Genomic DNA, 24,355 nt, shown 5'->3' on the forward strand with positions numbered 1-24,355 from the left:
TCCACCCAGTCTGAAGAGAAGGCCCCGCTGGATAGCAGGCCAACTGGGAAATGGGGAGGGGACTGGGCAGGCACTGTTCTCACCGGTAAGCTGGGGTTTGTCAGAGCAGGAGGGAGGAGGAGAGTAGCTTCCAGCCACACACCCACAGACTGTGGGCTTCTAGAAAGCTGCTTTCTCAGGGGCCTAGTGGGAGCCCCAGGCTCTGCTCCCACTCAGTGGAGCCTCTGGATGACTCCCCAGCTGCCTCCGCCCACAGGAAAGATGGGGAGGAGGGCGGGAACACCCGCGGCTCCAGGAGCTCTCTGGGAGGCTGGAGTAGCTGCTGCTGTGCCTGGGGCTGTAGGTGTTGGTCTGGATTGGGAGACAGCACTGAGGTCTCAGAGGAGAGGCTGAACTTTGCCTCTGTCCCCATGCAGAGGCATCAAGAAGCCAGTCTGCTTTCATTTAGGTCCCTCTTGGATTTCTTGGCTTCATCAACTTGAATTAAACTTCAAATTTGTGATTGCAGGATCAGATGCTTAAAAATATGAGAAATGACCATCTCCTTATTTAAATTAAACATATTTCCTTTTAAATTCTTCTCTCTCCTCCCCCGACACAGGGGAATTGCTCTTTTCTGCACCATGGTGAAGAAATGAGATCAGGGCCCCCTTTAATGTCAAGTACATTCTGGATGTTCAAGAAGGAAGAAGAATAACAAGTGCTGTGAGATCATTGAATTTAAAATGCAGCCATTTATAGACCTCACTATTTCCAGCACTAATTTGAAGGAGCAGATATTACAGTTATTATAATGACGATTTCTTGGGATATTGTGGCGTATTGATCTGTTCTTTTACTATCGCTTTTTCGCTGGGCAGATCCTGTATCTACTCAGGCTGAGCACACTCTTTTCTTACAGAGTGTTGTTTCGTGTCACTGCTCTGTTTTTCTGTCATGTTATTTCCCTCAGTCTCATCGTGAGCAAGAAGCCGAATTATTTGCATATCACTAGGTTTAACTTTAAAATTGTATTTCCTTTGAAGGTTACCCCCTTCTCCTGTTCACTAAGGAGTAGATGCTTTTTATTCACCTGCTGGGATCTCCTTGCGTTCTGGTCATGGTTTTTCTGTTTCAGCTGCCATTTCCTTTGTTCCTCTTGGGATGTGCAATGGTGTAGAACTGTGATCAGTGGAAATACGTATCGATTGAATAGACCCAGATATGGCTGGGGGTGCCGGGAGGAGGAACTGGGAAGTCAGCGACGTGGCCTCCATCACAATGTTTATGAAAACTCGCTTCAGGAATTTATGATTATGTGAAAAGGATGCTTGCTGCTGATTTTGTGCTTGGCAAGCAGCTTCTTCGAAATTTCTTCCTCTCTTTCTTTTTTTTTTGAGATGGAGTTTCGCTCTTGTTGCCCAGGCTGGAGTGCAATGGCGTGACCTTGGCTCACCACAACCTCTGCCTTGCGGGTTCAAGCAATTCTCCCGCCTCAGCCTCCCGAGTAGCTGGGATTACAGGCATGTGCCACCAAGTCTGGCTAACTTTTGCATTTTTAGTAGAGATGGGGTTTCTCCATGTTGGTCAGGCTGCTCTCGAACTCCCGATCTCAGGCAATCCACCCTCCTCGGCCTCCCAAAGCTTCTTCAATATTTCTAAGGTGCATTCTTCTCTCTCTACTATTCTACTATCCCAGACCCTGAAAACAATTGGAAATTGAATCGTGCTCTGGCGTTCATTCAGAAAGCAAAGTCTCCTCAGATGTCAGAGAGATGCTTTCGTGGCCGGACACTGATGTGAGCGAAGCAATTCTCACTTCAGACTCCGGTTGCTACCAGTTCACCAAATCCAAATGCGATAGACCTGGCCTGTGTAGGAGGGCAGACCTCGCTTCCCACAGCAGTCATCACGAACGGGGCTAATCACTGTGGGACGATGATCCTCCTCGCTCCCAACCTTTCTTACACTTCGAGTTTTGCTGTTTCCATGCAAACATAAAGCTTTTGGCAGTTTGGATGGATGTACACTCACCAAAATCCAATTTCCTACCAGTCCATTAAAAAAAAAAAGTGTTTTTATAGTGAGCTTTGAAAATGGGCCAGGCAATGAGAATTGGTCCATGCAGATACTTGCTTGTAGGTTATAATGCATTTGCTGGTCGGGGAAAGTGCTTTGAAGGTTCCTCCCAGGTAGCTCTGAGCTCAATAATTGTTTCCCATAGAACTTGCAGAAGAAGATAGAGCAATGTTTAGCATCCAGTTTTGACTGAGGTTTTCCATGGATTAGCTGACACCAGACTGCCTCCGTGCCAGCAGGAGTTGGGCATTTTTGCTGACTGTTTTTAGGGTCTTCCTCGCCCATTAGCCATTTCTCTGGTTGCAGTGCCCCTCAGCTGCTTGGCCTGAAGTCCTGCCAGGAAACCTCATCTGACTCTTGGTTTGCTCATGAGGGGTGGGGCTTGGGTGAATTCCCAAGTTTGTTCTGTCCCTGCCGTTCTGTGCTTTACTCATTTGTTCCTGGTTCACCTGCAGTGAATCATTTTCTCTCTTTGGGTTGCAATATTGTATGATGACATTGTCTTTGGGCTCTTGTCAAATTCTGACTCTTTATGATTCTGTGGCTGTCTCTTTCCTAGGACAGTGTAGGACATTTGACTTCTTTTGATTTTATTTTCTGTAAGCATCAAGGGGATATTGCCTATGAGTCCACAGGAGAAATACAATGATTTTTCTTGGTGGAGGAAGTGGAGGGGAAAGTAAGGGCAATGGTTGGAATCTGAATGGGATGGTCACCGGCTGTGAACACAGGATAACAAGTAGTTATTTTTGTTGAAATAGTTATTTCAACAAAATGGGTGAAAATGGGAAATTATAACCTTTCCTCTAGAAAAACTGCATTTCCAATATCTGACAGTAAAACAGGGAAACAGGGTTTATTTTCCTGGACCTTTCTGTAGTGTGAGTCCAGTTTTGCAAGGAGGCTGGCGCCCCAGTGACTGACCCTGAGGGGAGCACAGCTGTAGACAACAGTGGTCCACTTGACTCAGAAACACAAAAGAAGTGGGTGCCTCTCTCTGGGGCAATCGGCATACATGAAATTAAAGTGTGACTGTGATCTTTCAGGCAGAAGATAGCCAACATTCTTTAGAAACTTTATCGCCTTTTCACCTGTGGGCCTCGTCAGTGTCACCTGGTACCAATCAAACACTACGGAAAACCTCTGCCAGAGGTTGCCGGAATAGGTGCTCCCCAGCCCCATGGCAATGGAATACTGAGTTATAGCGGTTCCTTGAAAAATCTTCACTTGTCTTTTCTATAAATCTAGCCTATTGTCACCTTAAATGATGGCTATGTATGGAAGAGTTGAACTGTAATTTTGAAATTATAATCCAGACTTGTTTGTGGAAGAAGGAGATAGGGTTTCAGAAGACAAGATGAGCTACCTGCAGATAAAATGTTCATTTTTATTCTATTCACACATCTCACAGTTGAACTAAACTATCAAACGTTGCCAATTACCTATCTGGGCTAGAAACGGCCTATTAGGTCACCCCGGCCATTCACAGCTGGTGAAATATAACTCCCTGTTGTGTATTTCCTCAGTTCAGCTTAAAATGACTTTAGCAAAAGGTCAGATGCTACTGCTCCTGGGAGGTGTTTTCAATCTCTAATAGTCTGATGTTAGACATTTTTTTTTCTAACATTCTATCTAAATTTGTTTCCCCCATCAGTTTCTTGACATCAGCCTCTGTTAATGCTCCCTTGAGCCATGGCAGCCCAAAATGGGTATTTTATCACTGATTAGATTTTTGGTTTAGACAGAAATGCTTCTACTACCTCTGCTGATAATTAGAATGTGTCAAGAGATGATATTTCATTGTTGGTCTTTGGAAGGGTTTGTTTTCTTTTTTAAACGATTTCCAAACTGATTAATTTTTGACCCTGTTGCTTTGATCCCAGAAAATTTCTTTCTGTCTTTGAAATTTCTTGAAAGGAATAAGAGTAATCCACTTTATTTTTGGTTTGTAAAAGCTTTTTGGATGGAGATGCTCCGATGGCACCCACAAAGGGCAGGAGCCTCGCTCTCCTGCCAAGGTGCCACATAAAACAGGCCCTGGCTAAATGGTCACATTTCAACAGGCCCCATCTGAGTTCTGCCTAGGTGTTCATCTACCTGAACCAATATACAAAAAGTCTGGCGCTTCAGAACTTTTCACAACCCGGGAAGCACTTCCCAGTGCCATTTTTCGGGGTGATTAGGTGTCAGAACATTATTATTTTAATTAATTACTTAATTTTTTTAGAGACAAGGTCTTGCTCTGTCTCCCAGGCTGGAGTGCAGTAGTGAGATCTTAGCTCACTATAACCTTGAACTTCCAGCTCAAGCAATCCTCCCGCTTCAGCCTCCAGAGTAGCTAGGACTACAGGTGTGGGCCCCTCTCCGGGTAACTTATTTTTTGAAGAGATGAGGTCTCACTATGTTATGCAGGATAGTCTCAGACTCCTGGCCTCAAGTGATCCTCTCACCTAGGCCTCCCAAAGGAGGACATTATTACTTGTTGCTTAAAACTAACACCAAAACTCTACTCTTAGTTAATCCTTTTGAGTCCAGGTTACTATATGTAGTTCAGCTACTTAGTCTAGAATGCCCCATAACTTTACTTCTGGGGTATTTAATTTTATTATCTTTTTATAAATATGAGAACCCATCTTTCTGATAAGTAGAAAAAGGTACAAAGCTTAAAATGACCCATCTTTAAAAAGCTATTTCCAAGAAATCAGCAAGTGCCTGGCTATGAGCTCTTAAGATAGTGCCATTTAAAAAAAAAAAAGCAAATAGAAGTGCTATGTCTTCTCTCCAAACCTACCAAGAGAAGGGCCGTGAGGGACTGTGGCTGTGGATTAGGAAACCAGAGATTGTGAAATTTAATTGTCACATGGCCGGCCGCCCCTAGAAATCAGCACCCATCTTTGTTCAGATATAAAATACTCACTTACAAATCCGGGCACACACCTCTGGGAAGAAGCCCTCTCTGTCCTTATGACAACGTTCTGACGTGGGATGCCTAGTCATGTTCAGCATGTTTGAAGGGTATTTTAAAACATGGGACATCAGAGTCATATACAGTGGTGTCTATTTCTGCTCTGCCATTTTCTTACTGTGTATGAAAATGTATAGCATGAAACGAAACACAGGACCCACGACTGAATGGAGATTCCAGGTTGGTGGTAGCCTCGGGCTTGAGATTTTGAGCAGTGATGGGCGTGCATCAGCTCAGCTGTGTGGTTGGACCTGGAATGGACTTGGCCCTGGCTTTGCTTCACAGACCCCCTTTGGAGGCGCCAGTCAGAGAGTTGTACCCCACGTGAAATTCCAAACACAACAGACCCACCTACCTAATAGTGTTGTGCATTTAAAAAAGCTTGTAATCCCTGGAAAGATGCAAAGAAAAACACCTGTTTGCAGGGATTAGAAGCTCAGGGTGAAGAACCAGGGTGGGAAGCGCTCCGTGAGATAGCACGACCCAGCAGTTGAGTTGACAGGCAAGGCCAAGAAGGACGCAGAAACGTGGGTCACGAAGGATGCCAGATGCACACACACATTGTGGGAGAAAGGCATTTAAATCAGACAGCACCAAAGAGAATAAAGAGTATTCTTATTCTTTAAGAGTATTCTTATTCTTTATTTAAATCAAACAGCACCAGAGAGAATAAAGAGTATTTGTAAGGAGAAAAGGCCCAGAATACCCACTTTTGAAAGCAGCTTTGGTCCCTTTCTGATGTACATGTGATGATTTTTCAACCCGTGCTGCTCTTTGCTTTCCCCACTGTTCATGAAGCTCTCAGGGGCTCTTACCAGCCTTTCTCTTCCTTCTTCACCAAGTCCTGGAACACACTCCATTTGTCTTGGCTTCCACCTTTCCTTCTTAAAGTCAAAATCTTTGGCCAGACGTGGTGGCTCACATCTGTAATCCCAGCACTTTGGGAGGCTGAGCGGGTGGATCACCTGAGGTCAGGAGTTCGAGATCAGCCTGGCCAACATGGTGAAACTCCGTCTCTACTAAAAACATACACACACAAAATTAGCTGTGTGTGGTGGCGTGTGCCTGTAATCTCAGCTACTCAGGAGGCTGAGGCAGGAGAATTGCTTGAACCCAGGAGGCAGAGGTTGCAGTGAGCAGAGACCGTGCCACTGCACTCCAGCCTGGCTCCCCCCAAAAAAAAAAAAAAAAAAAAGAAAAATTCTTTGTAGAATTATGGGGCGAGGAGTATTAGAAGAAACTCAGTGGGTTCAAGTGAGGTTCTTATATTAATTAGGCTAATTGGTATTCTTTTGAGATTACTTAAAAATGTCCTGTAATTATGATTGCATTTGACTTTTCTTTCTATTTAAAAACTGGGGAACTGTATGAAATTCTCCATGGTGATGAAATTGTTAGAGTGTAATGCTTTAAATCTGGTATTTGAAATTTTAGAAGCTGGGGCACATGTGAGTCCTAGAAGGTAGTGAGCACCCTCAGGAGAGTCAGCTGATACCTGGTAAAACCAGGGAATATAAAAGAAAAAGGAAAACTCCAATTATTCCAAAGCTGCGAAAGGAGTAAACAAATGGACCCAGTGCAGAATGAAGGGAGTGGCCTGAAACCTGACTAGGGAGGTCACCTTCCCTGGAGCAGGACCTTCTCACATCAATTTCCTGTGTTTTCAGGCACTTGAAAAACTACACAGTTTCAGCAACTGCAAAGGGAAGGGTGTGGAGGGAGAAACAAATGTCCCACAAGGAGAAAAAAAATAACATGAAGCAGGGAAGCCTCAGAGGGAATGTTGCCAAAAGTTACTGCATATAAAGGAAGTATTTCTGCAAAAAACTGTCTCTGGGGTTTTTAAAGCATTAAATGCTATGAAGAAATGACCACCCATTTCAGAAACTGAATGAATGCATGTAAGCAAAAGACAAAATGTGCAGTTCAGGGAAGGAAATGAACCCATCCAATGCACAGTAAAATATATGTGAATTTCCATTATTAACTTGAAATAAAATGTTTCCTGATGAATTATACACTGATTATCACATATGTGTAGAAGATGAGGTTCATTTAAAAGAAGCTGAAACCCCAAGATAAAAACTGCTTAAACAGTAGAGAAGGTTATTTCTCTGTCATATAGAAGGAGTCTGGAGGTAGATGGTCAAGGGCAGTCTGTGTAGTTTCAAGGAGCATCAAGCATCTGTTACTGTTTGGCCGTATTTGGCATAAGACTTCCAACTTATGGTTGAATATGGCTGCGTGAGCACCAGCCATTGCACCTACCTTTCAGCCAATAGAAAACAGATATGAACAGAGTAGAAAAAATGGGCAAGGGGTGTCTGTCAACTTTATTGTAAGGTTTCTTTTTTCCACTTATGTCATATTGATCAAATCCTAGTTGCAGGGCCACATCCGACAGTAAGGAGGCTGGAAACTGTTTTCTGGATAACGACATGCTCAGCCCCAGATCAGGGGTTTTATAACTAAGAAAAAGGGGATAAACAAAGGCAATGAACAGACTCAGCCACAACCCCTTTCTGCTCCTGGAGTTTATTGGGTACTTACAAGCTGGTTAGCTTGCACAGAGGGGTTATCTGAATTGTCTGATGACTAATTTGTCCTCTATCCCTCCAATCAGCCTGAAGAGATTTTTTTCTTTTTTTCTATTTTTCCTAGTCAGAGTGTGAAGAAGGGCAAACTGTGGCTTTTCTGTGGTTTGCTGTTAGGGCAGCTAGCTGCTGATTCCTGGGAAGGAATTTCAATTCTTCCCATGTGCTCAGAGAGGAAGAAAGCATTTGGTATGTTATTCCCACTCCCAAAAGAGTTCTCATTTACCCACTTTCCTTCAAGTTATTCTCGAGTAAATATTAAAGTATTTTCTATGTAAATAAACTAAAATCTTGCAATCTGATCTCTAAAAGCACAAGATTGCCGCTTTTCTTTGTATAGTTTTCTCTCCTCCCCTGGCTCCAGTGTAACTTGTTATGGCTATAGGAGGTGGTGGTGCAGACAACAGAACCTACTCTCGTTGGATCTGGAAGAAAGGGCTTTTATTACACGACCTTTAATAATTTCTGGCTTGGTAAAATTTCCTCCATCCCTTTGTTTTGAACCTATGTATGTCTTAGTTCAACCATTGTTCAACAATTGTGGAAGACAGTGTGGCGATTCCTCAAAGATCTAGAAGCAGAAATACCATTTGACCCAGCAATTCCATTATTGGGTATATACCCAAAGGGATATAAATCATTCTGTTATAAAGACACAAGCATGCATACGTTCATTGCCGCACTATTCACAATAGCAGAAACATGGAATCAACCTAAATGCCCATCAAGAATAGACTGGATAAAGAAGATGTGGTACATATGCACCATGGAATACTATGCAGTTCTAAAAAAGGAATGAGATCATGTCCTTTGCAGGTTCATGAATGGAGCTGGAAGCCATTATCCTCAGCAAACTAACACAGGAACGGAAAATGAAACACCACATGTTCTCACTTATAAGTGGGAGCTGAATGATGAGAACACACGAATGCATGGGGGAGAACAACACACACTGGGGCTTATTGGGAGGGAAGCATCAAGAAGAATAGCTAATGGATGCTGGGCTTAATACCTAGGTGATGGGTTGATCTGTGAAGCAAATCGCCATGGCACACGTTTACCTATGTAAGAAACCTGTACATCCTGCACATGTACCCCGGAACTTAAAATGAAAGTTAAAGAAAAAAAATGTGTAGGAGGCAGAGAGCTCAGCCTAGATGGTGTCCAGCCAGAAACAATTCATATGGAAGATACTTAGCTACACGATAGATCTTTCTAGCAGACGCTCGACTGCTCCTAATGTTGCCTGGCCGGTGCCACTAGACAAAGTACCCTGGGATGTCCTCACAGCTGCCCAAGATAAACCCAGTGCCTCCGCCTCAGGGTTTGCCAGAAGTCGGGATCTTCCTGTGGTTGACTGCCCCCTGGTGCTCACTTCTGCCTCTCAGCTCCTTCTAGTGCACCTGCCTGGCCAACCCTAACCTGCGCAGCAAACTTCCACCCCTGAGACATCTGGGAATGATTTCCTCCAGGTTCTCAGCCTGGTGGTAGATGGAGAAGCTGGAAGGAGGGTGCATTGGGCAAGCCTGGCTGCCAGCTGCCATCTTGGGCAATGCACCCCTGCATTGGGATGGCCCTCGACTCCTTACAAACTGTGTCCCTGCACATGCTCTCCAGAGAAAAACAAGCCTGGGCAAGGATTTGAACCTCAGGAAGGCAAATCTGACCACAGTCAAGAGTCATGACTTGAATTCAAGCTACCCCTAGTCAAGCTGTTTCTCATCATACCTCACCGATTGTCTTCATTTTTTTCTTGAAAATGTAGGCATTTGGCTAGTGGTTCTGGGTGGAATTGTGTACTCCCTTCCTATCAAATTCAAGTGTCGAAGCCCTAATCTCCATGACCTCAGAATGTGACCTTATTTGGAGATAGGGTCTTTACAGAGGTAATTCAATTGAAATGAGGTCCTCAGGCTGGGCCCTCATCCAGTCTGGCTGCTGTCCCTATAAGAAGAAGAGATGAGGACACAGACACTCACAAAGGGATACTCCTATGAGGACACAGAGGGACGCCATCTGCAAGCCAGGAGAGAGGTCTTAGGAGGAACCTGGTCTGCCAACATCTTAATCTTGGACTCCAGCCTCCTGGCTGTGAGAACATAAATTTCTGTTGCTTAAGTGATCCCGTGTATGATACTTTGTCATGACAGCCTAAGCAATTCATACAAATAGGAATACATTTTGCCTTTTCAACAGAAAAATTAGTATTTCTTCAGTGATGATTATACCTTCTTTTTTGTGCTCTTCCTCGCTTAATAAATTTGGAGGAAGATCTGATCTCATTAGTTCTCATTCTGTGCAATCGATACTCATGGATCTGTGCTCATTTGATTATCTAGTACCACAGAGGGCATTTTATATAAGCCAGGGTGCTTCTGGATGGAAGCCCGAGAAACAGAATAATGAGAAATAGATAACTGAGAGGAGGCCAGAGTAAACTCTTACTTTTGGCTCCCAAGTTAGGCTTTGCATTAATCAGAACTTGATTTGAACAATCGAAGACTGTGGGTTTCAGAATACTTCTATTTTAGGACAAAGGAGAATTGTTCGCTCTTGGAAAAAGCTTTAAGTTCGGTCTTGGAAAAAGCTTTAAGTACCAAAGAAGGCACTAACTTGGCAAATGGAAAGCTAGAAGAAATGAGAGTTGTGTTTTTATTTGATTTGGGGAATACAATAGATGCAGAAAGTCCCCTTGCCTGGGACTGTTAATGCCTGAACTTGCTTATTAATCTCTGCCTCTTAGCACAGACCTGGAAAATTGCAATTCTCTGCACCAGCAGCCCCCGTTCATAAATACAGAGCCAGCAGGCAGAGCGAGAAGTGGCTCCGGGCTGTGGGGCTGGCTTGTTGGAGTCCCACACGCCCCAAGCTGTAGAGGGACTGCAACTCAGGAAGTCAGGCAGAAGGACACAGTGGCTCTCTGCATGCTTTGTTCTCAGCTTTTTAAAGAGCTATGGTCTTTTGTTAAATTGACATTTCATAAAGTGTGATGCTGTATGCCAGCATTATTAGGTACTACGGGTATAAACTTATTGTTATAATTTTTTTTCCTCTGGAGGAATTGACCTTTTCTCTCACACTAGACACCTTATTCTCTGAGTATATCTTGATCCAATGTGAGGTGTAAAGGATAAAATTCCAATCCTTACTTGCTTTGTTACCTGTCTCTTTGGCATCCTCTGCCTCAAGGGCAAGGGTTTGGGGTCCTTAGGAAGGAATCCCCACTCCTTCTCCTTGGCCAAGTGGCCTTGGTGTGGGGGAGGGGATCCCAGCTAAGAGGGCCTCAGCAGCATAGAACTCTGCATCAGTTAGCTTAATTATATCAAGGGCAACACAGCTGACAGATATTAATTCTTCCAAAGTTAATATCATACTTTGAAGGAAGATAGGACATTCTAAGAACCTTGGCATTAAAATACCCCAATTGCAAGACATACTTAAGTTAAATGACTGTTATTTCTTTACAGCGTGCTAAAATTTAGGTCCTTTATAGTACGCTATGTGCTGCGACTCCTAATGAAGGCAGACTCCTACTCGGGACTATTACATCCAAATTTACTGCTTGGGCACAAATTTCTGATCTACAGGATTAGGCATTAAGAGGTCATTCGTTTCTATCAAATCAATCTTAAAATATGAAGAGTGATAAATATGAAAATTAAAGCATTTACCTGTTTGTGTGGTGTGTATGAGTGTGTGTGTGGTGTGATGTGTGTGGTCTAATGTGTGTATGTGTGTGGTGTGTGTGGTGTGTATGTGTGTGTAGTGTGATGTGTGTAATGTGTATTTGTGTATGTGTGGTATGTGTTTGTGTGTGTAATGTGATGTATTTGTGTGTATGTGGTATGTTTGTGTGTTTTGTGTGTGTAGTGTGTGTGTGTGGTGTGTATGAATGTGTGTGGTGAGGGTTGTGTTTGTGTAGAAGTGTGTGTGGTGAGGTGTGTTTGTGTATGAGTGCGTGCATGTGGAGTGAGAGGTGTGTGTTGGTGTGTGTGGGGTGTGTGTGTGTGGGGTGTGTTTGATGTGTGATGTGTGTGGTGTGTGTGTAAGGTGTGTTTGTGTGATGTGTGTGATGTGTGTATGTGTTTGGTCTGTGTGTGGGATGTTTGTGTGTGTGTGGTGTGTGTGGTATAGTGTGTTTGATGTGTGATGTGGCGTGATGTGTGTGGTGTGTGTTTATGTGTGGTGTGTTTGTGTGTGATATGATATGTGTGGTTGGTGTGGTGTGTTTGTGTGTGGTGTGTGTGTTGTGTGTTTGTGTGCTATGTATTTGGTGTGGTGTGAGTGTGTGGGGTATGGTGTGTGTGTGGTGTGTGTTTGTGTGTGTGGTGTGTATTTGATGTGTGATGTGGTGTGATGTGTGTGTGTGGTGTGTGTGCAGTGTGTGGTGTGTTTGTGTATGTGGTATGATATGTGTGTTTGATGTGGTGTATGTGTGGTGTGTTTGTGTGAGTGTGTGGTGTGTGTGACTGTGATGGGTGTGGATGTGTGCGTCTGTGGTGTGTGTGTGGTGTGTTGTATGTGTGTGTGTCCGTGTGTTAAAAGTAAAAGCTGCTGTCATGACTTATTGACGGTTCCTCCAATGACCTTACCATGACGACGTGAGAAATGATCTTTCATCATTGTCAACTGGAAAACAAATAGATTTGAGGGTTTCCTTTCCCAAGTTAAGGGGTTAATATATTTTTGAATTGTGCTGTGTTTCAAACTTTTTATCCTTTCTGGGACTGTTGCAGGATCCATGAATAGCTCTGTCATGCCCTAGGTGAATTTTCATGTTCGTTTATTTCCTAGGAATTTATGTTAATTATTTGAAGCCTGCCACTTAGATTGTGAACGCACAGATGAAGACCATTTTTCTGGAAGTGCTATTTCCCACCATCCGTGAGGAGCCCTGGCTGTCGCCCCCATCTTGGTTGGCGTCACTGTGGGGCTGTGCCCCTCCCAGGATGACTCCTTGGCAGAAGCCCCACCTGAAAACCTTACCTCACACTCACCAGCGGCCTGCTTTGCTCTTTGAATCTCTGAAATTCTATTACTGATTTGTGCATTTACCTTTCCATTTGTTTTCCTGGGGAAGGAGGGGACTAGGTTTGTTCTCTGCTCTCTCCCAGCCCCCAGGACAGGGATGGCTCTCTCAGACCACTCGCGGAAAGCATAAATTTGCTATAGTTCCCCCAGACTGCCTGGTAAGCCAGCAGATTTTGCAAGCTGGTTGACTGTATTATGTGTTTAGACTTGGACCATCCAAGAGATGCTTTTCCCCCAGAGCTATATTAACTGGTCCATAAAGAAGTCTATCAACTTCGTCTACATCTAAGGAGATGAAGTAGCATAACACCATAGAATGAAAACAAGATTTGGAACAAGACCCGGATCCCAAGTCAGGCTTGGCCAGTCTTCACAACGTGATCTTAAGCGAGGCCCTTCTAGAATGAGGACGATGAATGTTTCCCTGCAGCTCTCATAAATGACTACGTAAGTCCAAACTACAGACTACAGAAGCCCAAATTCTCTATGTAAAATAGAGAATCATAAATATAGATTCTTTATAATGTAAAGCTACTTTAAAACCTATGAAGCCCCCCAATTAGGTCAGGTGCTGTTATAGGCTGAATCATGTCGTCTCTCCACCCACATTAATATGTGGAAGCTCTAACCTCCAGTACGCCAGGGTGTCACTGCATTTGGAGATGGTTAAAGAGATGGTTAATTGATTAATGTTAAATTAATGTCCTCATGTGGTGAGGACACAGCAAAAAACGTGGCCATCTGCAAGCCATGGAGAGAGGCCTCAGGAGAAACCACACCTACCAACACCTTCATCTCCAACTTCTGGCCTCCAGAACTGTGAGAAGATAAATTCCTGTTGGTGAAGCCATCTAGTCTCTGGTATTTTGTTATGGCAGCCTGAGCAAACTAATACTCTTCTCGACAAGTATCTGCTGATGGACTATGGGACTGATGTGAGAACCTCTGCTGCAGCACCAAACTCTGTTTTATCAGAATAGATAAATGCAAGTGGAATTCTAGTTTGTCAAAGCATTTTTCTGTTCTTTGGATTTTCATGACAATACCAGAGACTTAAAAAAATAGAGACAGGATCTTGTTATGTTGCCCAGGCTGGTATCAAACTCCTGGGCTCAAGTGACCCTCCTACCTTGGCCTCCCAAAGTACTGGAATTACAGGTGTGAGTCACCGTGCTTGGCCCAGAGACTCATAATATTCATTTGGGATTGTCTTCAACTGGTAGTGTAATAGTTCCTAACCTTTATATTTATGATTCTCTATTTTACATTTGCCCATCAAATGATCTATAAAAGAAAATCTACTTGAGTATATGAGGGAGGATCTATTTAATGCTCAGGAAGGAGTGGTTTTTATTGCCATTCCATCTTTAAGAAGGGCTACCTGAGCTTTCTCTTATGACATAATAAAACATATAATTGCACAGGCCACCTTCTATTCAGTTTCTATGGGGAAAAGGCAGTATTTCAGGAAAGTAGCATAAGAAATGTCTATACTAGTGCAAAGTTTAAACTTGAATAGGACTGTTTTGCTTCCTAGTGGAGGTTGTGGCAGAACTGAATCAGGGGACGTTCCAAGCCTCAGGGAGCATCATTTCTTCATTATTCAATGACAATTGGCAGAGCTCTGTGTCAAGTCCTGGTGGTTTAATGAGGTTTCTGCTCAGAGGGAAAAGCCTCATTGCTTGGAGCCATTTTGCAGCTACACACTTTGTTGAGAAAGGGCAATGTGACAGGTAGGCAGGTAAAAGACAGGTAGCTACATAATGTAGCAGTTCATGTAACTGCCCAGCCTGATAGATTTTGATTGTCACTTCCTTTGAGGTGAGATCTTGCAGGTGATGGACTGGGCTGAAGTCTGAAGGGCTTGTGAGGAATAATGGCCCTCCAGGCACACAGGACGTTGAATCGTGGGGCCGTTTTTTTGAGCTATAATGATCAGTAAGTCGGGTTTCCCCTCGCCTTCTGGTGGAGTTGGAATTGCTGTTCTCTTACATCAAATCTGCTAATTGGCATGAATATCCTCTTGACTGTTCTGTAATCAGCTTGAGAATTTCAGAATGTCTGGGCAGAGTGGGAAAAGGTCGAATTCCAGGACCTGAGGCAAATACAAGCAATGACAACTGTGAAGCCCTGGACGGCTTACAAGGTATTTTGGTGAAATACTTCTTAAAAGGAAAAGCCGTGGACAAGTCAAATGTAGTGGAGTTAAACAAAAGAATGATTCCAGAATTAGGCATCTCTCTGACCCAGAACAGGTTCTCAGAACTCCAGCCTGCCACGTGGTTAGGCAGCTTTCATGGGCAGAAAGCAAACAGGAGGCACCGAGGCAGTTTAACTGGTTACAGAGCAGCATTTTGCCCTGTTGGAGTAAGTTGCCCACCTGTGATTGACTGAAAATGGGCTGCTGTGATTGATGGAGACCTCACTGTTTGTTGACCAGAGCGCACCCGTACAGTACTCCTGAGTTAGGCTTCTAGTTAGTTTTTGTACTAAGGAAGATTGTAGTTTTTATTTGAGGATCGGAGTATGGAGGCATCCTCAGGCCAAATGTAATTTAGTCTAACCTGCTGCTTGCTCAGGCTGAAAAGCCACCATTGAGACTGGGTGTGGCCAAAGTGACGTTCCAGTACAGGCGGCAGAATCCTACGTGCAAATGTCAGGGAGAGGCCACCCAGTCCAGACCCAAGCCTTCAGACATCTGTGTGAAGGAGCAAGTGGAAATATGATGGAAATGATTGTACTGCGATCTGGATATGACAATGGCATTCATTTCGATCGTACCACTCATTTAGATGCCCTGCTCCCACCTGGACACAGAAGCTCTGCAAAGGCCTCTAGGCCACTAGGAGAGCATGGTGCGTGTCCTCATAGCTAAGGAGAATGTCCTTCTGCATTGTCCAAGCTTTACAGTGACTTGACTTGTGAATTGTGGACTGTATGGGTCGGCAGAGGGAGGTCTCTCTTTTGAACACATTCTTTTTTGAGACGGAGTCTTGCTCTGTTGCCCAGCCTGGAGTGCAGTGGTGTGATCTTGGCTCACTGCAAGCTCCGCCTCCCGGGTTCACGCCTTTCTCCTGCCTCAGCCTCCCAAGTAGCTGGGACTACAGGCACCCGCCACCACGCCTGGCTAATTATTTGTATTTTTAGTGGAGACGGGATTTCACCGTGTTAGCCAGGGTGGTCTTGATCTCCTGATCTTGTGATCTGCCCGCCTCAGCCTCCCAAAGTGCTGGGATTACAGGTGTGAGCCACCGCGCACGGCCAAACAAATTTTAAGGATATTCTTTCTGCCTTGTATTTCTGGGCTGGGGCCATCTTGCAACAAGCCCAGCAAACAGCTGACCACGATGGCCCTGTGGGCGGCCATGATGGAAAGTGCTCTCTTCCTCCCTGGATTAGGGCCTGAGTGATCCATGAATCACACCACTGAGCAGACACAGACACCCTGAGGCTGGAGAGCCACCTTACTGCCCACGTCCCCTTCACTGGCCTTTGCAGCTCTGGCCATGCCATGCCCAGTACAGTGTGGCCTGTTCTTTAAGGCACCATCGAGTGTTGATCTGAACATAAACCTAACACTGGGAGCCAGGTAGCACAGGTTTTTGTTTTCTAGATGAGAAAACTGAGCGCCAGAGAAGCTAAGAACCTTTTCCAGAGTCACAGAGCAGTCAGAGGCAATTCCCAAATTCAGATTTTACCCGGACTCCACAGCCCTGCTTCTGCCGGGTACCTCACTCCGTGCGGGGAGTATCTAAGTGTGAGGAGAGAGGCAGCCTCTCATCCCCAAGGAGACTGAGGGCTTTGGCTCCTGGGACACGAGGCCTGTGCTTTTTGTTTTTGTTTTTGTTTGAGACAGGTCTCACTCTGTTGCCCAGGCTGGAGTGCCCGGGACTGATGGGGCTGGGGAGGCTCCTCACGGGGCCACCCTGCTCCTGTGGTCTTGTCACTATCACTGGGGTCATTCTTGGGGAACCTTGGTAGGCTCCAAGGCCCTGAAGAGTGGTTCTGGGCCTGGCTGTGGTCCCTTCCCTTACTCTCTTCCCCCACCCTCGTGCTTCTGAATCTGGGGTATTTAGAACTGCACTTTCCTGACTTCCAGGGCCACAGGCCATTTGTATTGAACCCTGTGCCTGTGCCACCGAGTCTAATTGGTTGTCCCTTCTCCACTGCAGTCGGGTGCCCCGTTCTCTTCCTTACACACTCCTGGCTGGCTCAGTGGAAGGAGCTCCTGTCACTCCTCTAACAACATCTGACCCTCCCCCGGGACTGGCCTATCTGAAGTATACACAGAAAGTAGCGATTCCTTAAATGTCAGTGGTGTCTTCATTAAACAATGTAATATTTTTCAAAAGAGGAATCAGTCTATCACTTTTGGCTGAGATATTAGTTTAAGATGTAAGTGCAAAATTGATTTTTGTGACCTGTCCTCACTGTTTCATTATGCATTTCCTTAATATACATAATTTTCGGAGTCTTCATTTGTCATTTGTCAAAAAATAATATTGCCGCTTTCTTCCATTATTATAAGAGAGGAAAGATGAATCAGGCCCTTTTAAAACTTCAGACTGCAGCAGCATTTTAAATTTGAAAGAGTAACTTCCCCTCCTCCTTGGAATCAGAGTGAAGTTTTCCCCTTTGCACTCACCGTACAGTCGATGCAAGGATTCCTCTGGGAGCAGGAGGATTTGGGACTATAAACCATCTTATGAAAAATGACAATTCCTAGTGCTGTAGATGCTTCCTAACCAAGGATGTTATTGGTACTAAAGGGTTTATTGCCATCAGCACAAACACTGGAGCCATTTGCATTTTGGGCTTGCTAGACACTTGCCCTCCAGTTCCAGGCTCATGTGATAACATTAATTAACCACTTTTAAAGCATCTGCTTGAGCCACAGGAAACTTTTACTTCCCCCAGTGATCCTACCCCTTATGGTTCTCCAAAGAAAGGGCCCTGGCAATGTAGAAGACAATGTGAATAGCTACCTGGAGTGTGAGAAACAGTTCCACTTGTCTCTCTATCATTTGGGCTGTCGTGGATTAAAAAGGAAGCGCCCCCCTCCCCTGCCTCTGAAATATTCCAAAACATTGGTGCACTCAGCATCTCTGCTTTTATGAGCATTGGCAGCAAGTTTGAAATAGAAGACAACAGTTCTCTGATTTGGGTCATGGCTCCATCAGTCCTACAAGGCTTCCAAAGCCAGAGCTGACATTCCCTCCTGTTAGGTGAGGGTATGATTGAGGGGCTCCAGGTAGAAGCTGCTTAGGTGCTAGGAAAATTGAGAGGAGGCTGCTTACGGATCTGCAGAGGAAATGTTACTTATGTATATATGTATGCATGTATCTAAGTATCTATCCATCCATCCACCTATCTATCCATCTATCTATGTTCATCTGTCTATGTATCTATCTATCCATCTATCCATCCATGTATCTATCTATCTATCTATCTATCTATCTATCTATCTATCTATCTATCTGTCATCTTCTATATCTATCTATCTTTCTATCATCTTCTATATCTATCATCTACTTATGTATATATGTATGTATGTGTCTAAGTATCTATCCATCCATCCATCTATTGATCCATCTATCTCTGTCCATCCATCTATCTATCTATCTATCTATCTATCTATCTATCTATCTATCTATCTATCTATCTATCTATCTATCTATCTATATCTATTTATCTATCTATCTACTATCTATCTATCTATCTGTCTGTCTGTCTGTCTGTCTGTCTGTCTCTCTGTCTATCTATCTATTGCAAGCAGGAGAATAGGCAGGCCTTACCTGAAATCCTCAAGGAACCCCAGCTTCCTCCACCCTCTCCGATAGAGCTGGTGCCTGAACATTATTATGCAAAGTCCCTAAACAAGGTAGTGGATGATGAACTCAGGCTGCCTGGAGACAGTCAGGAATAGAGCCCGTGCCCTGCTCCCTGGCTAGGGCTTTTCCTCTGCCTCAGAATGCCCCCAGTTCTCCCATCTCCAAGCTGGTTGTGCTCCTCACAGGGTTAGCCTCCTCTGCTCTAGGTACAAGCCCAGGGTGGCAGCGAGGTTCTTGGTCCAAGTCCCAGGAGAGTTGAGTTCTGTCCCCAGTTCTGGCTCGAGGTAACTCCAAGGCCTCCTTTGTCCTTGGATCTCAATTCTGGCTACACCTGAGAGCCTTTTTAAAAAGTGTAGATGTCTGGCCTCCCCGCAGGGACACGGATTTCTCAACATCAATCTTGCTCTTAGGAGCACCCTTCCCACTGCGGCTGGGCAAGGAGGAAGCCTGGAGTTTGGGGTGGGACCCTCATGCCTGTATTTAAAAAAGAAAGAAAAAGAAAAAGGATGCCTTTGATGAATCTGATGTCTAGTCTTCATTAGACTACAGGCATTTATTATTTTATTTTAGTTTTTTATTTCCATAGGTGTTTGGGGAGCAGGTGGTGTTTGCTTACATGAGTAAGTTTTTCAGTGGTGCTTTGTAAGATTTTGATGCACCCATCACCCAAGCAGCATACACTATACACTCTACGTCCATACCACCCTGAACACGCCGGGTCTGATCAGACTGAAGGCCTTTGAAAGACATTTACCTTCCACGACTGAAGAATTTTATTGATTTATTTGTTTTTCCTTCTTGGCTGCACTGGCCCTGTGCTGTAGTAAGGTACACAGCACAGAGGCCCAAGCCTTTGCTCCCTCCTCCACCCCCTGCTTTATATCCTGTCACTGTGCAAATTGGTGAAATCCCTCCACCTTAGCAAGCCATTTGCCAAGCCTACCTCACAGGAACAAGAATGTAAGCTTTGTGAAAGTTCAGTCGAAAACAGTATGGCGATTCCTCAAGGATCTAGAAGTAGATGTACCATATGACCCAGCCATCCCATTACTGGGTATATACCCAAAGGATTATAAATTATGCTGCTATAAAGACACATGCACACGTATGTTTATTGCAGCACTATTCACAATAGCAAAGACTTGGAATCAACCCAAATGTCCATCAGTGACAGATTGGATTAAGAAAATGTGGCACATATACACCATGGAGTACTATGCAGCCATAAAAAAGGATGAGTTTGTGTCCTTTGTAGGGACATGGATGCAGCTGGAAACCATCATTCTTAGCAAACTATCACAAGAACAGAAAACCAAACACCGCATGTTCTCACTCATAGGTGGGAACTGAACAATGAGATCACTTGGACTCAGGAAGGGGAACATCACACACCGGGGCCTATCATGGGGAGGGGGGAGGGGGGAGGGACTGCATTGGGAGTAGTTGATGGGTGCAGCACAGCAACATGGCACAAGTATACATATGTAACAAACCTGCACGTTATGCACTTGTACCCTACAACTTAAAGTATAATAATAATAAATAAATTAAAAAAAAAAAAAAAAAGAAAGTTCAGTCGAACTATGAAGATCAAATGGTGTCATCCCATCTTGACGATAATAAAAATGGAAGCCCTGATTGCAATAAGCAAATCTTCCCTGAGAATGACACACAGAATTACACATGGAAACTCAGTGTACGACTTTGCTAACTCAGTAGCTGTGAATATCAGCTACCATTGGGCCAATGTCTTAGCAATATTTAAATGGTACCTATGTGAGATAGCAGGTGAAAGTAACAGCACAGCCAATATTAAAACCATATATCAAGATGGTCATTGAGAACAGAAAATCATGTGCAGAAAGTACATGAAGTGTTGAGACTGTGTCCTTGAGTTTTATTGTCCTGCTCAGGTGGTAGATTCTGAGCTCTGTCAAAACAGTCCACTGAATTTTACTTTGCAAATGAGCTCTTGTGCTGGGGTGTAAGTCAAGCCCCTGTGTGTGCCCCAAGGTGGACTCCCTGGCTTCACTTATCTAGTGGGGCTGTCTGCTTTCCTATTTTCAGCTCAGTGACTGCCTTCTGTTTGTGTTTGTCTTGCTACAGATGGACAGAAGAAAGTTCAAGAAGAATTTGACATTGACATGGATGCACCAGAGACAGAACGTGCAGCGGTGGCCATTCAGTCTCAGTTCAGAAAATTCCAGAAGAAGAAGGCTGGGTCTCAGTCCTAGCGGGAGAGCCCCCTCCTATTCCACCTGAAAACACCAAACTCAACCATTATCTGTCAAGAAATTAAACGAACAACACCCTAGAGAGAAGTCATCCACACACAATCCACACACGCACAGCAAACCTCCAATGCATGTACAGAAACCTGTGATATTTAGACCCTTGTAGGAAGGTATAGACAATGGAATTGTGAGTAGCTTAATCTCTATGTTTCTCTCCATTTTCATTCCTCCTGCAACTATTTTCCTTGATGTTGTAATAAAATGAAGTTAAGATGATGAATTCAAGTGTCTGCCTTTCTCTCTCTCTTTATTTTACCCGACGTTAGAGATGACTGTGAGCCACGTGTCTATTTCCTTCTTCTCTTAGGAGTCAGAGACGTAACACGTTGTCTTCTGTTAGGAGCTTTTTTGCTGGGAGTGAGAGATCCATTTTCAGCCATGCCTGCCTCATTCGGAGAGTCCTAAGTGCTGGCTGGCGATGGCAATATATTTTCTTCTTATCATGGGAATAGAGCCCTGCATCCTCGGGTGCCGAAGACTCAGAAGTTTCCCTGGGGAATTATGACTGATCCAGGAGAATAAAACGGGAGAAGGTGATGCGTATGTGTTTGGAGCGTCCCCAGATTTACTCAGCAGACCCATTTCAGATCTCCAAAGGGGATACCCTAGCCTGTTACAGGCCATTCTGCGGCTTACCTCCAGTACTCTGTACCTGTGTGACTCCAGGGTACTGGCACCTTCTCCAGACTCCCCAACTTCCTCCATGCTGTGATTTGCCACCTGGTAGGGTTATTTATTACAACCTGTAATTTAGAGAAGCTATCAGGCTTCTCTTCCGCTCCATCTTCTCCCCCTGCAAACCTTGCAGGTAAACTGTTCTGCAAATCCCAAAGTGGTTTTGTAGGCACTGAGGAGAGGTCCATCACACGGAGAGGACCTCGCCGTCACTGATTCGGGAACCAGTTGGTTGGGTGGGTACCCGCCTTGGGAGGCACTTGTGGTTTTTGTTTGAACTTTTCCACATGATAACGTGATGTGTAAGTCACATCTCATCTTCAACTTCCTGAGATGCTTGAGATGCTCCATGACTGCTCTTGTATACTGTGGGACATTGCATGTCTTTCCTTTGCCAGCTCCTTGGTCTCATAAAGTAAGCCAGGAACAAAACAATCACTTACAAATTTTGGATCAATTTCACCACACCTTATACTTCAAGCACCCCCATCCTCTGAATATTTCACATAAAGGAAGCAGGGACACTGTCTATACTGGCTGCACTCTGGCTGGTGCTCACCCCACGCTGACCCCTCTGGAAGCTAATCTGGCTTATAATGAGGATGCTTTCTTTACAGGGGACTCTCCATGCAGAACAGAAAATTCCAATGGAGTGGTTCTTCCCTATGTCCCCAAAGGACTGGGAATATTCTTTCAGTAACAATGGCCCATTGGGGGAAGAAGGATGAAAGTGGGGTGAGAGACGTGAAATTTGGAGAGGTCCCTTAAAGACTGTGATGTGCCTCTCTTTTTCCCATCACAGGACAGGGGTATAACTGCTTTCCTTTGAGCCATAGGGATGAATTTAACTGTTCACTTCCCAGGTAGATTCATGAGGGTCTAGAGCTTCAGCTAACAACATGGGGAATATTCCAAATGCGCCCCCCCTTAGCATAGGAACTGGGTATGTTGAGTCTATGGTCTCATAAAACCAGAAGAAGGACAAGGGATTGTGGTTGCAGGCTAGGGAGAACCTTTTCCTTACCATGGGCTGCAGTATTTATTTAGGGTAAAGGAAGGAAACTCCTGAGGTGCTACGGGCTGCCAGCAATTTGGAGCATCACTAATTCAATGTCCCTTCAGCCATGTGTATTCAACTCCTGCTGTAGGTGTGGACTTGGTGCAGTGTCTGCAAAGCAGGACAGTCCTTGTCAAGGTGCTGTTAGGCTGGTGGGGAAGGGACGAGGATAAGCAGATGCTGGAACAGAAGGAGGGGCACAGCAAGGCAGAGCATGGAGAATCAATCTCTCCAGTCTTCTCCAGGTACAGCCACACTTGGCAGAGAACTGAAGACTGAGAGGAGTTCCTGGGTAAATAAGGGCAGTGGCTGGTGGAGAAGTGTCTGGGCAAAGTCCTTGAGAAGGAAGTGCCCAGTTTTGCTGTCCCAGAGGCTGAATTTATCAGTGCACGTCAGCCTGGGGGATGTGACTCTGCTCTCTGAACTTGGGGAGGCCAGGAGGCAAGAACCCAAGTATTTGAGACTTGAAACTGGATCCATCTTTGACTTACAGGTCAGTCAAGTGACACAGAGAAGTTACCTACCTCAAGTAGCCAGTTTCTTTAACAGCAAAGTGATGATAAAATCTTTGTGGTAAGGTGGTTGGCAAAGTGTTAGGAATTTAGAATGAGGCAAAATGCATGAGTGTCTGGCTCAGTGTAGGTGTCCAATAAAGGTAAGCTATCATTATTGATAAACCCATGTGGTAAAGAGTCAACCATGGCTTCCCTTATCAACACGCAACACACAACACCTCACTCAACTGAAGCCACGAGACTCAGTTTCTCTTGGCTACAGCTAGTTGGATCAGTGGTGGGCACCTGACTCAAGGGGTGGTCTCAGCCTGTCTGAATATTTCTTTAGTGATTCTGAATTAACCATCATGGGAGCTGAGTCAGTTAAGATGAAGGAGATGTTGAGTTGGGACAAGGTTGGTGTTGTGACAGGTAAAAGCTGCAAAAAGGGTTTAAAAATCTTTTTTTTGTTTTGCAAGGAGCTGCAAAAGCCCATGTGGGACAGGTGCAGAAAGAAGGAGAGGATTTGAGACTCAAGGTACACGAGCCCATGAGAGATGAAGAGGTAGCCCAGGTTGAGTTAGTCATTTGGTGGCAATGAATAGAAGCCCACTCATACTAGCTAAAAAAGGAGAGAATTATTCAGGTTTCATAGACATCCAAGAATAGAACATCCAAGACACCCAAGAAAGAACAGAACACCATGGGCAGGCAGAATTATATTAGATTTATAAATAAACTGGGGCACAGTAGGGAAGAATTGACGTCTTTATATTATTGTTTTTATAGCATTTTGTGACGTTTGGTGGTTTTATAGTTTTCTTCATATAGGTCTTGCACATTTCTTTTTGTTCTATTTCTAAGTGTTTCATGGGTTTTGTTGCCCTTGTAAGCAGGATCTTTTTCCAAAGCATTCTCTAGTAGGTTTTGCTGTTATCTCAAAGAACTACTGATTTCTGTAGATTTAGCTCTGTAACTATTCATCTTACTGAACTACATTTCTGATCATTTTCCAGTGAATATTTTTGGATTTCCAGGTCCTATCACTTGCAAATAACAATAATTTTGTCTCTTCTTTCCAACAACTTTTAATTCCTTTCCTTTGTTCTGTCTCATCTTCCTTATAATTAATTCTTGTGTGTTGAGGGAGGCTTGGGCACGATTTCAGTCTCAACAGTTATAGTGATAGACCATCTCTTGGGGTTGTCATTTGCACCTATTTTGGGTTGATTAATTTTAACTTCATAGGATCATCTTTTCGCAAGTTTCATGAGTCTCTTATTGTACTTTTGAATGCACACATTTTATAGACTGGAGATTAACCTAAATAAATTAGTATAATTATAAGGTGAGATT

At 44.2% G+C, this 24,355-nt stretch overlaps 1 protein-coding gene across 1 annotated transcript in view; it reads left to right on the forward strand.

The window, feature by feature from the left end:
• Positions 1–20,998, forward strand: part of PCP4 (Purkinje cell protein 4) — a 69,605-nt gene extending 48,607 nt beyond the window's left edge. Inside the window, exon 3 of the mRNA XM_011984180.1 lies at positions 20,586–20,998. Within this exon, the coding sequence (XP_011839570.1) occupies positions 20,586–20,713 (128 nt within the window). The 3' untranslated portion in view covers positions 20,714–20,998. The remainder of the gene's footprint in view (positions 1–20,585) is intronic.
• The last annotated feature ends 3,357 nt before the right edge of the window (positions 20,999–24,355 follow it).

Source organism: Mandrillus leucophaeus, unplaced genomic scaffold, assembly GCF_000951045.1.
Source record: "Mandrillus leucophaeus isolate KB7577 unplaced genomic scaffold, Mleu.le_1.0 Scaffold262, whole genome shotgun sequence".
NCBI lineage: Eukaryota > Metazoa > Chordata > Mammalia > Primates > Cercopithecidae > Mandrillus > Mandrillus leucophaeus.